Genomic DNA, 15,023 nt, shown 5'->3' on the forward strand with positions numbered 1-15,023 from the left:
GTGGATAACTTATTCTTTCATCCCCCTTGTACATTTTGTCTGATTGTCTTGGCTAATAATGATTTCAAAAGCTAAGCTGAAGCAGGACTAGGCCTGACAGAAATAAATTCGAGAAATGGGCTAATTATATATTCAGTGCATTTTTAGCTGTTTTTAGCTGCAGTTTGTCAATTTTGTTTATAATGACAACAGTTCAATAAAAATATAACCATACAGGTAGCCCTAAGTGACCGTTCTAACAGCAGTGAAGGAAAGGATTTACCACCAAGGCCCAAGGTACCATCAATGCAGTTTCCTCATGGTGAGATGATCAAAATTAGCCCACTTGGCAGCCCGCCTACACTTATAACTGCAGGTGTCCCACAACTCTCCCTACCTGCCTACAGTATCTCCCCCATATCTATGCCCTTTTGGCCCTCTGCACCCTATGCTCCGCTGCCCTAGCTGACCTTCACTGTTTACTTACTTCCACTGCTGACAGGGTATGTCCTGCCTGGCTGCTGAGCCACATGGAGTTGATTTCATGCAAGGAAGGGAGAACCAAAGGCAGCCCTTAATCCACAGTGCTCCGGATGGCTCCCGACCTTCGCTCTTTCCGCCGTGACCTGAAAACTTGGTTGTTTGAACAGGCCGGCCTGGACTAAGGGTTTGAGTTTATTTTTTAACCATTTATTGTTGGGGCTAAATTAATTTAATTTATTTTTAATTTTTGTATGTTGTGTTTTATTGCCCTGTACACCGCCCTGAGTCCTTTGGGAGAAGGGCGGTATAGAAATTTAATAAATAAAAAATAATAAAAATAACACCCCTTTTCAAAGTGCTCCTTGGTAGAATTGGTACTGGCTTTGTGCTGCAAAAAAGAGGAAAAAGTCAAAAGCTGCCTTTCCCCCCCCCCCCTTTTGCACAACCAGTGCCAGCCTCACCCAGAAGCTTTTTGTAAAGAAATTCCCCTTTGCAAAGAACTTCTGGGTGAGACAGGGCTAGTTTTTCTTTGCAAAAAAGGAAGAAAAAAGCTGGAAGCCACTTTTTTCCTACCTTTTTCTCAGTGCAAGGCTAGCTCCACCCTTACCCAAGAGTCCTTCACAAAGGGGAGATTTGGAACATTGCAGCTCAAGACAGCTTTCACCTTTTATTTTCCTCTTTAGCAGTACAAGTCCAGTCCCAACCTAGCCCACAGCTGGGCCGGGCATGCCTCATCAGCAGTAGAATCAAAAAGACATTGAAAGTAGCAGAAGTGGAGCGCAGGGCAGCAGGGGGTCTTGGAGTGGGGGCAGGGGGCAACTGGGTTTGGGATGGTGCGGCTATGGCTTCTGACAGTGTGGCAAGCAGCACCAGGCCATGTGGTTCTGGGGTTGCTTTTCACTCCAAAAGGCAGGGTTCAGGGAGGCTCAAAAAGCAGAGTGGAAACGTAGGCAGGTGAGTGGAATTGAAGGAAGTCCCTTACTTTATTGAGGACTGGGAAGGACAATCTTGGAACAGCTTGTGGGCTGGTCTTTGGCTAATGACAAGAAAAAAAATGACTTAAAGATGGTAATGGATATTGCCAGAACTGTGGTTGCCAAATGATGTGCTCCTGTAACATCTAAGTAATGACTGCATTACTTAGCAATATAAATTACGGTCCCCATTATGGTTTTAAGTCAAGGACTTCCTGTAATGCTACAGATCACTTCTAAGCCAGGTGACGAGCTGAACCAATCAAAGCATTGTTTTGGACAAGAAAAGAAATGTAGGTTATGTAATAACAAATGTCAGCTTCTATGAGTCTTACACTGAGTCAGTGGTAGGGTGCATAGTCAGTGGTAGAAAAATACTATAAAAAACAAAAACTCTGTGTGTGTGTGTGTGTGTCTGTGTGTGTCTGTGTGTGTATACACATTGTGGCAGATTATGGTCTATTCCTTCCACATGCCAATACTACCTCAAAAACGGTCCTCATTTTTCAGAGACCCTAGGGCAACTACCCACAGCAGCAGGAAGACCTGCCCAAAGGAAATGGGTCCTAAGAATCACTAGGTTAAATCAGGGCATAGGACTAAGTTATTGTGCAATATCTGCTGAACCTACCTATGTTAATAGTATGGACATTCATGTCTTGAGGCAGTATCTGACAAAACCCAGAAGCCATGCCATTTCTGTAGGGACAACTGCCCTTTGAAATAATTCCAATGTTCTGCCGACCTTTAAATAGAATTTTAAACTTAGCTATTCCCCTGAGCATTGGGGTTAAAATGAGTAAACTCATCATGAATGGATATGAACGACAACCAGTTTGCCTGTTCTTGACTATTATTGGCTATTGTTGCTTTGTTTCTGTTGTAGCTGCCCAGAATTAAATTGTTTGCATTATATTACATTCTTTAGATCAAATAAATAAAAAATTGCTAAGGCTGCAGCAATGTAGTAGATGATGGCTCCAAAGATATTGCAATATTTGGTCCTCCAGCAGTTTAGCACATTTCTGCTGCCTGGGTTGAGCTTCAGCTTGTTGCTCATCTGTGGGGTAGAGTGAAAATCAGAACAAAAGGTTCCAAGATGCAGAAGAAGCTAATGGACATGATGTTCAGAAATGAAGCATGTAAAGAAGCCATAAACTGAAAAAACAGGAAGGGTAGGTAAAAGAGAAGGAGGAAAAGCTCAAAGGAGATCAGGAACTGAGACAGGAGGAGGTTAATGAGAAGCATCACAGCATGTTAAAAAAAGAGAAATGGTAACATGCTAAGCTGGGAAGAGAAAAAGTTGAGCCAACTAGGCTTAAAATAGGTTGAAACAGAAACATGAGGTATGATTTAAAAAGAAATCTTTGAGAAAATAGAATAATGCTGAGGGAAGCCTTCACACTGAACCAGAAGATAAGAGGAATGGTGCATAATAGAGAGTAGACATCTGAGAGCACTTTGGTGGCTGAAAGCTTTTGGACAGGGAAAGAAGATAGTGACACACTGAATGTCATACACTGATTTCTACTAAGCAATCAATTCATTGGTTTCAAGATCCTAGTTACCATTTAATTGCCTTGTGATTGTTGTTTGTTTGCTTGTAGTTTCTTAAGTGCTGCCATTTGATTTGTCTGAAATGTAAATGCTCAATGACTGAATCCCTAGCATATCATTAGGACTTCACTTTTTCCCAAGTACACGTAATTGTCCACTTTGTCTTATCAGAACTGAGTGATTCAAATAAAGACATATTTTGCAGTGTGGACATACAAGAAATGCTGAGACTTCCGTGGCTTCTTCATTTATATTACAAACCTGTTTTCATAATAGATGGACATTCTTCCTTTCATTTTTTGATAGGAGAAAGCTGAGAGGAAATCAGTAAGACTAATCAATTACTTGGGGGGGAGTGTTTGTAGAGAAATTGCTTTAATGTGAAGCCACATTCTCTAAGAGTCTCTTTAATTAGAGTAACTAGAGGAAAAGTGGAGAGGAATTCTGTCTAATTTAGGGATTCACTGGCTAATTAATTTGTAATGGAAGAGAAGAAAACTAGCAGGGACTAGCTTGAAAAAGAGGAAAAATTTCTGTATCCACAGAAAATAGTACTTGATTGATTGTGCAATAAATAGTACTCATTTTGTGTATTCCGATGCTGAAATATAGAGACTTAAAGATATTCAATCATGATTGATACTTCATAAAAATAGAATTGGATTTATATGCAGTACAAAAGTTGTTTTCTATTCATTGTACTATTTTAAAATTTTAAATACATGAACCTTTTTGTATATCATTGTGTGGACCCCTTTAAACACAAACATACCTGCATTTTATAGATAAATATAAATACATTCCAATTGCTATTCTTCAAACGAGTATAAATTCACTCACTGAAAGAGAAGAAGATTTGAAAACTCTGTAGTAAGAGAAAAATAAAATATAGTGGATAGAGAGAGTGATAATTACCTTATTAACAGTCTCAATTTGTAAAACAGCTGTTGGGCATACAAAACATTCTTACATAAGTGTCCTGAAAAGCAAATAGTGTGAGACACTTTTTGTCCCAAGTGCAGGAAATAAGAGTTTGATTTGCAGTTGCCTCATACTAAACTATTTTGTAGTGAATTCTAAGATGAGAAATGGTTGACACAAAATAATTTGGGAAGGAGGGAGAAGAAAAAAGGTTGGGTTTGAAAGAGTCTTCCAAGAATCACATTTTGCACCACTGCTGCCTAATATTAGGTAGGCAAAAATGCTATTTTCTTTAAGCTTATTCTTGTTTTGTCTCTAGTTATTTCAAAAGCCTTTGTTAATTTTGTGATAAACATTTTATTTTTAGAAACTGCCTTTTGAACTTTACTTAAAACGGCAAAATGCAACAAACGGTAACAATAATGTATATTATAATTAATTGCATAATAGTACATAGTATTTTTCCTTTTTTTGTTGCAGAACCCCACTCAGCTTCCCTATGGAAAAGCTCTTTATGCCTACGAAGGGAAAGAACCTGGTGACCTCAAATTTAACAAAGGGGACCTTATTATATTGCGCCGAAAAGTAGATGAGAATTGGTATCATGGGGAACTGAATGGAAATCATGGCTTTTTCCCAGCAAGCTACATCCAGTGTATCAAGCCTCTTCCACCAGCTCCTCCACAAGGCAAAGCACTTTATGACTTTGAAATAAAGGACAAAGATCAAGACAAAGACTGTTTGACTTTTACCAAGGTAGAAATGTCCCCCCTTTTCTAATTAGTTTCATTATAGTTTCTAATGTATTTGCTTTAAAACCCTATTCTTTAAAGTATGAATTTTGGAGCTACCACAGAGCTCAATTCAGAGGTTTCCAGGGCAGGAGGTTAAAAAAAAAGGCATATTGGCAGTCCAACTTACATAATTGAAGTCCCGACCCTTTTTAACATTCTTTTCTCATAACACATGTAAAGAGAGACAAGATTCCAATCATGTGGTTGTGGCTGCCATCTTGACCTTTTTTATTGCTTGCAATGATGCCTGTGCTCAACATTATTCCCAGAAAGGCCTCTGAACTTTGTCATTCTGATTATTTTCCTTCAGGCAGGCAACAAGGAAGGAGTTGTAGCCTGAAGGAATGATAAACTTACAAAGACAACATTTAAGTGATGTGGTATGATTACTTTTTATTTGAAAATGAATGCTTCTCTAATATAATGGGATAGTTTCAAAAATATTTTTTCTTGTATTTGCTACCATTTAGTGAATGATTTTCTGCCCTGTCAGTTAGGCTCCAGAACAGGACTCATTGTTGTAAAACAAAGTGGGGGTCCTTGCAGTTAGTGGCTACAATTGACCAAACCATCAGCTGGAGAACCACAGAGTACATGACTGGAAGTAAAACTGATTCAAAGGATTGAAATTGGGTTGCTCTTAGGTCACAGAACATGCTAAGCAAGAACACACTTTGCTCAGCATGTAAGATAAGCCAAGCAAAATAAGAGTAAACCAATTGAAAAACAGATTTCACAAACCTCAGTCTTACAAAAAAAAAGTTCCAGTTTCTCCAATTTCAAATAAAACCACAAAAATATGAATTCAGTGCTTGAAATGAACTGTGGAGGGACGTGACCAGAATCATAAGGGACTGAATGGAAAGAGAGATTAAGATCCTTAAACATCATTAGTTTTGGAGAATATAAGAGTATTATCTTAGAACCAAAAGTTAGCACAAAACTGACTGAAATTTCTGCTATAGCTCTATGGTCCACAACCTTTCAAAGATTAATATAACTGTGCTCATTCAGGTTACAGAACTGCACTGATTAAGCCTTAATGTTCAGCTTTTGTTGACCATGATATATTTTAGGCAGCTGAAATCTAGCATTAAGACTTTGCTGCTTTATCCATAGGATATTGTTATGAAAGCCTGGAATAGTTGCCTTGTTCTTATGTCCCATAGATGAATCATGTTCATTTTTGCAGCAGCAATTGAAAAAGATTTAAAGTTTTAAGGTTTGTGGTACCCTAAAAACTAAAAATATCATTATATTTACAATAAATCATGCAGCTGGGATTTTGTGGCTGTGCATTCCTACAATACACTAATGTAGACTAATACAGGCATATCCATCTTTCCCTAATACTGAATATATTGTTAGGCAAGTGTCTGGTTACACTGAATTATGTCATCACAATTCGCCCTGCCTTTTTTCCAATGAGAAGAACAACCGTGGAGATCAAAAAAGTAAGGAGTACTTGAAAGGGTACTAACAATAGGGAGGAGGAGAAAAAGGAGGAGGAGAGGTGGGCACAAGCAAATTTGGAAGATCTGACATGATATAGCAGTCAGAGCTCCTAATATTTTCTATGTGTGGACTCCTTGGGGATAAAAAGCTTGAGGAAGATCCAAATCAAAATGTCAGTTTTGGAAAGCCATGAGATAAAAAAATTCCAGAATATGAAGAAAGCATAGGAAGATGTTATTTGACTTAACTTGAGTACATTCTAAAAGAAGGCATTGTCTTTTCTGTGAAGTATCTTGGAAGTATCTAATACAGTTTAAATAAAATGAAAACAAAAGTTACCTGTTTGCATGTCATTGTATGAAGCATGTTTCTACCGAAGAAAATCCTAAAATGATAAATTTGATTAACCTATGTTAGGTTGCATTTTCATAAATATGGGAAGTGTTTCATTGAAGGTGTGGGCTTTTTGCTAAGGTAAAATCCATTTTGGAAAGGTCTAGAAAATTCATATTTTATCAATAGATACTTTATATCAGGGATGTCAAACTGACATTGCCAACAATGGGAAAAAAAGTCGTGATACGTCGTGACACATCATATGACATTGTGAGTTGACACCCCTTCTTTATATTGATAATCTTATGAAGATTACATCACTGTGTATATGAAGGAACTTCAGCATTTTTAATTCCTCTGAGATGCAGCTATTTAGTGGGAAAGAAAACCAAGAACTTAGCAGTATCTCAAAACTGCAGCTCCACAAACAATAATTAATCATTCCTGCACCCGGTTCTGGCAGTCCTAAAGGAAGAGAAAATATTTTCATTAACACATTTTGATTGAATTAGTCTCCAGAGTTAACTATTTTTATTTGTCATGATAAGGAAGCAACAAACTGTTACTCACTTAATTTACTGCTACAATGTTTTTACTGCCAAAAAGGAAAAGAAAGGTGTGTGGGATTTTCAACCTCCAGTACTCAATATAGTAGGACTGTTGTTCAATTGTGTGCCGGCTTCCTAACCTCATGAAACAAAAGGCTGTGGATCAGCCCCATAACATTTTGTTGACCTTGGAGAGTCTCCTCATCTTCCCCAGAGACCTAAATGCCCAACTCTCTTATTTTCTGCATCCACCAAACATTGGGGTTTTTTTTCCTGGATGAGCATCTTATATCATTATCTAATAAGTTTTTCTCCCTCCAGTAAACTTTGTAGATGCTTTTTATCCAACTTTGATATGATTACTATCTCTAATCTGATTCTTCTCTCCTTTCATGCCTCTCATTGTTTCCCCATCACATTTTTATTCTTCAGCTTCCTCCCTGCCATATACGCCTTGTCACCTAGAATAATTTTGGTACTTTTCTGTTGTTTTCTCTGACAGCAGATAATCTATTTTTCATCTCTGGATTTCACTCTGTCTTTATTTCGTCAGACGTTTCTATGCTAATTATAGTTGTCACTCTGCTGAAGAAGCTATTCCTATTGAGATAGATTCCAGATCCCACACACTACTGAACTCACTCACTCACTCACTCAGCTCCACCACAATGACACGGCCTATCTGTTGTCATTGATATGATTTCTCTGAGAGATGCAGGCTAAAATATTCATTTCATCTTGGCTGAGAAGAAGAAAAAATCCTGTTTGTGTGAGTGAGACTCTTGACCATCTTATTTCTATTAATGGCTTTCCAGTAGTAAGACTGTATGATCAAATCCAAACTAAGTAAAAATGATAAGTTTTTTTACATTAAACAAGTCTTTGATTCATTTAAAGTACAGGTAGTCTTCAGCATATGACTGTGATTGGGTCCAGAATGTCCTTTGCTAAGCAAGGGAATTGCTAAGTGAGTCAACTTTATAATCTTTTTTGCCATAGATGTTAAATGAATCGCTGCAGTTATTAATTGAATCACATGGTCTTTAAGCAAATATGGCTTCCCCCATTGACTTTGCTTGTCAGAAACCAGCTGGAAAAGTCACAAATGAGATCACATGACTCTGGGATGCTGCAACCTTCATAAATAAATGCCAGTTGCCAAGCCCTCGAATTTGGATTATGCAACCTTGGGTAACGGTTGTAAGTTGGAGGACAGGAAGTCACTTTTTCAATGCTGTTGCAACTTTGAACAGTCACTAAATGAATGAATGTGAACTAAGCACTACCTTAGTTATTATGGTTTGATTCAATTTAAGACTGCTACATTAATAGATATATTATAAGAATTGATTTCACAGTTTTACTTGTAAAATCTATTATTATAAAATGATGTTTATCATCTTATTTTATTTATTTATCATCTTTTAATAATCAAACCTATATACTGCCACAATCTTAGGACTCTTGGTGGCTCACAAAATAAGAATATAGAGTAAAATTTAAAACATATATATGAAAGAAATAAAATCCCAAACATAGATCATGGCATTATTCTAAGACCTCTGTTTTCAGCTTTTTCCAGGAAGCAGACAATATCAGAAATAGACATGATATCAGGGCATTTTTTGTCATAGAACACCCAGAATGGAGTTCCGGCACCTTTTTTGGATGGAACCTTGTAGGGTAGGCAAGGCAGTTGTATGACGTGTGTGAGTTCTGGCACCTTTTTTTTTTTACAAAAAAGCACTGCGTGGTATAGATATGGAGACTCATTGCCAATAGGAGATCTATGCAATACTTTCTTTTAGATTGTAATTCCAATCTAAAATTATTTAAAGCTGCCCACCCAATTTTTATAAGACAGGAAAGGAAAAGAGGCATTTTGTGAGGTTATCTCTCTCAGATACGACGTAGTAGGACTGTTGTTGAATATCTTGACTTGGGGAAAAGAGATCTCTGTTTCTTGCCTCCTTCAAGAAACAAAATGTTCATATGCCTATTGTATTTAAGCCAGTGTTTTTCAAATTTGGCAACTTTAAGATGTGTGGACTTCAACTTCCAGAATTCCCCAGCCATATGTTAGCTGAGAAATTCTGGGAATTGAAATCCACATATCTTAATGTTGCCAGCCTTGAAAAATATTGATTTAAGCCCTGCCTTATTTTTGCTAAGATACTTGCTTTACATTTTTTAAAAAACATTTTCATTTTACATGTTACTGAACAGATATTTCAAGCACTAATAATTAAGTGGGTAACAAACTATTTTTCAGAAATGCTTTCCCGGTTCTGATGGCCAGCTTCTGTTTTGAACACTCTGGGCCATTAGAACTGAGTGCTTCTCAACACAGATAGGGCGCTTCCACCCCAAGGAAATTGTGCCATTTTAAATACATGTCAGCTAAGTTTGAAGACTATGCTTATTTATTTATGGGTTAGGAAAAAGTCACCTTTTGTTTCAAACACTGCAACTCTGTAAACCTTACAGCTATTCTCCCTTTGTAGAATTTCTTGTTTTAATCCATCTCCAACTACCTGGGTTTAGCCGTCCTTTTAAGGCTTAGGAGAATTGACAGCTTTTCACCTCTACTCCATTGGGGCTACTCTGCAGGGAGGAAGCAGACAAATACACATATAAAGTAGGAGAGAAGAAGTGGGTGGAAGCAATTTATTATAATTCGCTTTTGCACTGGGAGAGGTGAGCATTTTTTATTTCTGCAAAACGTATTGCAATATTGTATGGCCAACAGAACAGAAGGTGATTGCAGATTCTATTCAAAAAGTGTTTTTGAGCAATTGGGAAGTAGATAACCATGGCATTATTTTAAAAGAAAAGTGTGATTTTGAAATGAAGGGCTGATTGACTACACTTTAATAAAAAGTAGAAAGACCTATAATAAATCCAGTCATAGAGTTTTCTTGGCAGCATTGTGGAAGATGTTTGCTCTTGTTTTCTTCTGGGAAGATTTTCTGACTTAATAAGAGGCAGTTAATCAATTGAAATGGCAGAGGTTTTATTTAGTTATTATATGACTCTGCCAGCTGAAAAGCTCACAGATCAACAAGATGGTCTCTATCTTAAAGATAAGGTGTAAATGAAAGAAAAGCCAGAAATGAACAAAATTCTTATAATCACTGGGTAGAAGTATAACAAGTGGCAGTTTGGTGTGGGAGGGCAAAAGCACCAGGCTAGACAGTGGGAGATTGTGAGTTCTAGTCCCATCTTAGGCACCAAGCCAGCAGGGATGAGCTTGGGCTAGTGAATCTCTCTCAAGTACCATAGGATAACAGCAAGGACAAACCATTTCTGAAAACGTTGCCAAGAAAACTGCAAGAACATCCATGGTTCCTTGCCAAGGATGACTGAAAGGTACGAAAAACAAAAACCTGAAACAGTTCAGAGAAGGCAAAACCATAAGATACATGTTTTTAAGCAGATCAAAAGAAGTCCCTTTGCCTCTCTTCTCCCACTGTTCCGTGGGAGAAATAACTGCTTCCTCAATCTATGGAGATAGCTTGTTATCTAGGTGACTTGAAGCCAGTCACAGTCTCTCAGCATAACCTTACTATCAGATTGTTGTGAGTTAAATGAACGTGTTGTTACTCAGGCACACCATGGAAAAGCAAAGCAGATTCAGAAGGCACATAGCTCCTTCTTATTTCAAATCCTTTCTTAGTACTCCTTTGAAGAAAAATTGTGGGCAAGCATTCCTCAAAACATTTGTTCCTCATTCTCAGCTGAGAGCATTGCTTTACCATTAAAAGGGCATTAAAGAATATGTGAGACATATGAAGCTAATGAGTACGGGAGAAACTGTGATGGCCGTCCTCACATATTTTTCAATTTCAATTTGTTTATTTATGTATACTTGTCTGATTCAAATACTTTTATTAGACCTTTGCCATTTATCCTTATATATATACATTTCTTTTTCCCTAATTCTAAGTAGCTGTACATTATTATTACCAACTGGCAAACAGGGATGGCACTGACAGTGGAAAATATACTATTTTGTCATCATCTCTATATTTCTCTTGCACACTTTAGCTCTACTTTTTTCAAAAAAAATATGCCAGGAATGATGTTAATAAATGCCACTATGTGTAGCATGACACTGTTCGTAACATTTTTCCAAATAATTTCCCCCTCTCTGAAAAAATAGCTGACTTCTACTCCATTTACTAAAAATAAAATCAATTTTGACTGAAGTGATTGATTTCCAGCATAGCCATTGATGTCAATGAGAAAATAGAATTTCTTATCTTAACAATAACAGACATTGAGCAGATGTCAGGCAGTGATTAATTCTGAGGCATATTAGCAAAAAGGAACAGAAGAAAGGACATAACATCTCACATAGACAACAATTTTGAAACAATGATTCACAGCTTTGCTTGATGGAAATCAGTATGCATAGAATAGCAGACCGTGCAGTAAGATCAAGTGGCACTTCATCATTTATGTAAATAAATGATGGATTGTTTATTTCCTGGTTCAGTTCATATCCTGTTTCTAAAAGATGTTCCCAAGTCAATGTATAACAATTTAAAAACAAAGGAATCCTGTTAGGTCATGTTAAGGGATTTATCTAGCATCTCACATACTAACCAGTCAGATGCTTTCCAGAAATTCACATGCAGTGCACAAATCAGCATCTTCTTCAGCAGCCAGAGTTGATTCAGAGAGATTCAGAAGCCGCCTTTAATAGGTTTAGTCTAATCTTCTTGAATTTGTCTTGAGTTAAAAGAGCAGAAGAAACCAATCTGGACAGGAGAAACTCATTCCTGTCAAGTCTGTGCCTGAATCCTGAACATATGGAGCTCATCATGGTCAGAGTAGGATACCTGCCAAATTCCACAACAAACACAGCATGGTACTAGGCAATGTTTCTAAGTCTTTTGAAAATCTCTGGCTTTCCCTTTCTTCCTCCTCCTCCTCCTCCTCCTCCTCTTCCTCCTAGTTTCTAGTCTGTAAGGTCACAGTGCCTGAAAGTTAGCAGACAAAGTCTATTACAGACATGTCATTGTCCTTGGTGACGCCGCCCCCCCCCCATGAATTATAGATCCAAATAAATTATGTAAAATAACAGGTTTTGCAAACAAGGACAAAGTGAAAAATATGGACTAGGATAAAATAGTTGGTTCCCAAGGATGTTAGTACAACCTTTGCTTTTTCCCAGTATATCCTTGGTGTAGAAATACAGGTTGCCAATTTTTGTTTTTGTTAACATAAAATATAAATAGTTCAGGGAACTGTATGTCAGTAATTTGTATGTTGTGGTAAAGCAGAATGGTAAATGTTGCCCGCATCTGACATTTTTATATAAAATGTGACATGAAAACTGATCTGAGTCAGAAAGGACCTGGATTGACTCATTAAATTTTTCAGTGGAATGTTGAAAGGCACTTTACAAAGCTGGCAATGGTCTGCTTTTTTCCACCAAATGGTGTATCTTGTGTACTAGTATCATCCCACTGATTTCATTCCTCGTGTAGTTATATAACACTCCATAGCTATACGAGATGGAAATTAGGCAGACAGCTTAGTCTACAAAACAGTGCATCTGCCAAAACAATTTTGCTGTGCTCCCTTTTTTCTGGCCTTAAATTTATTCCATCTTGTTTCCTTGCCAGTTATTTTATTTTTTTTTAAGCTGACATGAAGACCTTGCATATATTTCTCACAGCATAAATATTTCTATACATTTCTTTCCCATGTATATTTTTATATATTTTTTCTAAGCATAATTTGTTGGTATATATTTTCCCTTGTATGCATCTTTCTGTATACTTTCCACCAATATACAAATCAATATACATATCTTTACACTATGAAGTACATCTTAAGATTTGAGGAACTGCAAATCTGGGTCAATATCATTGTTTTAGTTCACATAAGGAGTCAAAACTGTGAGTTAGGTGAACATGAACTAAGTGGATATCATACCATCCCTAGCTTAGTGGTTGAACTTCGGTTCTTTTATAAATAGAAACATTTCCTTCTGTTCTTAACGTTTTCATTGCAAAGTTTATTACAGAAAAATCCCACTTTAATGGATAATTTGGAGAAGACCAAAGCCCATTAAACTTCTCAGTATTCATTAATTTGCAATTTATTTGTGCATATAATTATTTTTATTCCACCTATTATTTTTATAAATAACTCAAGGCAGCTAACGTACATAATACTCCCTCCTATTTTCCCCACACAATTCTGTGAAGTGAGTTGGGTGATTTCTTTCACTATATAATATAACATAGTTTTAATATAAAACAATATAATTATAATGCCTCATTCAAACTATGGGCTTTAATGCAACAGGCTGGCCCATTATTTCAACATAACATCTGGATAGACATGTGGTCTGTTGCATCAGAAGTCTGCCAAATGGGCAATCTGTTAAATTAAGGCTTCACTGTATTATATTCATTAGGGTTGGATAGAATTTTGAATTTGAAAGCAAAAAGCTGATTCAGAATAAAGAATAATAGATTGGAAGAGACCTTGTAGGTCATCTAGTTCAACCCCCTGCTCAAGCAAGAGACGCTATACCATTTCTGACAAGTGGCTGTCCAGTCTCTTCTTGAAACTTCCAGTGATGAAGCACCCACAACTTCTGAAGGCAAGCTGTTCCATTGTTTGATTGCTCTCACTGTCAGAAAATTTCTCCTTATTTCTAGGTTGAATCTCTCCTTGATCAGTTTCCATTCCATCCATTGCTCCTTGTCTGGCCTTTAGGTACTTTGGAAAATACATTGTTCCTCTCCTCTCTGTGACAGCCCCTCAGATATTGGAACATTGCTATCATGTCACCCCGGTCCTCCTTTTCACTAGACTAGCCATGTTCAGTTCTTGCAACCATTCTTCATGTGTTTTAGCCTCCAGGCCCCTAATCATCTGTGTTGCTCTTCTCTGCACTCTTTCTAGATTCTTAACATCTTTTTTATAGTGTAGTGACCAAATGTGTGGTCTTACTAAGACTTTATAGAGTGGTATTAGTAACTCATGTGATCTTTGTTTTATTTTTTTAGAAATTTTATTGAATATACAATTAAAAACAAAAGTGGACATGTTACAGCTTCCCTGGCTTCAACATTGCTATTAGTATTACCGTATATACTTGAGTATAAGCCGAATTTTTCAGCCCAATTTTTGGGCTGAAAAATTCCACTTCGGCTTATACTCCAGTCAACAAAAAAACTTACCGAGGACTTGTGCGCGGCCGAGGCTTTGGTGCTTCCAGGATCGCGCGCACCTCTCCCAAGCCACCGCCGTCCGGAGACCTGCCGAAGTTTGGGGAGGTTTGGGGAGGTGCGTGCGCACCTCCCCAAACCTCCCCAAACGTCGGCAGGTCTCCGGACCTCCGCGCCCTGCCTGCCTGCTTCTTTCCGCAGCGGAAAGAAGCAGGCAGGCAGGGCGCGGAGGAACGGAGACCTGCCGACGTTTGGGGAGGTTTGGGCGCCTCCCCAAACCTCCCCAAACGTCGGCAGGTCTCCGTTCCTCCGCGCCCTGCCTGCCTGCTTCTTTCCGCAGCGGAAAGAAGCAGGCAGGCAGGGCGCGGAGGAACGGAGACCTGCCGACGTTTGGGGAGGTTTGGGCGCCTCCCCAAACCTCCCCAAACTTTGGCAGGTCTCCGGACCTCCGCACCCTGCCTGCCTGCTTCTTTCCGCTGCGGAAAGAAGCAGGCAGGCAGGGCGCGGAGGTCCGGAGACCTGCCGACGTTTGGGGAGGTTTGGGGAGGTGCGCGCGCACCTCCCCAAACCTCCCCAAACTTCGGCAGGTCTCCGGACGGCGGCGGCTTGGGAGAGGTGCGCGCAATCCTGGAAGCACCGAAGCCTCGGCCGCGCGCAAGTCCTCGGTAAGCTCCGGGCGGTCACTTGCTTCGCGTCTCCTGAGGGAAGGGGGGGCGACTGGAGCGGGCGTGTTTCCTCGCCTGCTGGGCGCCGCGATTTGCCTGGGGAACGCGCGGGCCTTGA

General features: G+C 38.6%; 1 protein-coding gene across 1 annotated transcript in view; it reads left to right on the plus strand.

Moving 5' to 3' along the window:
• Positions 1-15,023, plus strand: part of SH3RF3 (SH3 domain containing ring finger 3) — a gene marked incomplete at its 5' end in the record, with an annotated part of 107,584 nt that overhangs the window by 13,496 nt on the left and 79,065 nt on the right. The window contains 2 exons of the mRNA XM_081326395.1: positions 217-276; positions 4,395-4,670. Of these exons, the coding sequence (XP_081182521.1) occupies positions 217-276; positions 4,395-4,670 (336 nt within the window). The remainder of the gene's footprint in view (positions 1-216; positions 277-4,394; positions 4,671-15,023) is intronic.

This window comes from Vipera berus, assembly GCF_964194415.1.
Source record: "Vipera berus genome assembly, chromosome: 4".
Taxonomy (NCBI): Eukaryota; Metazoa; Chordata; class Lepidosauria; order Squamata; family Viperidae; genus Vipera; species Vipera berus.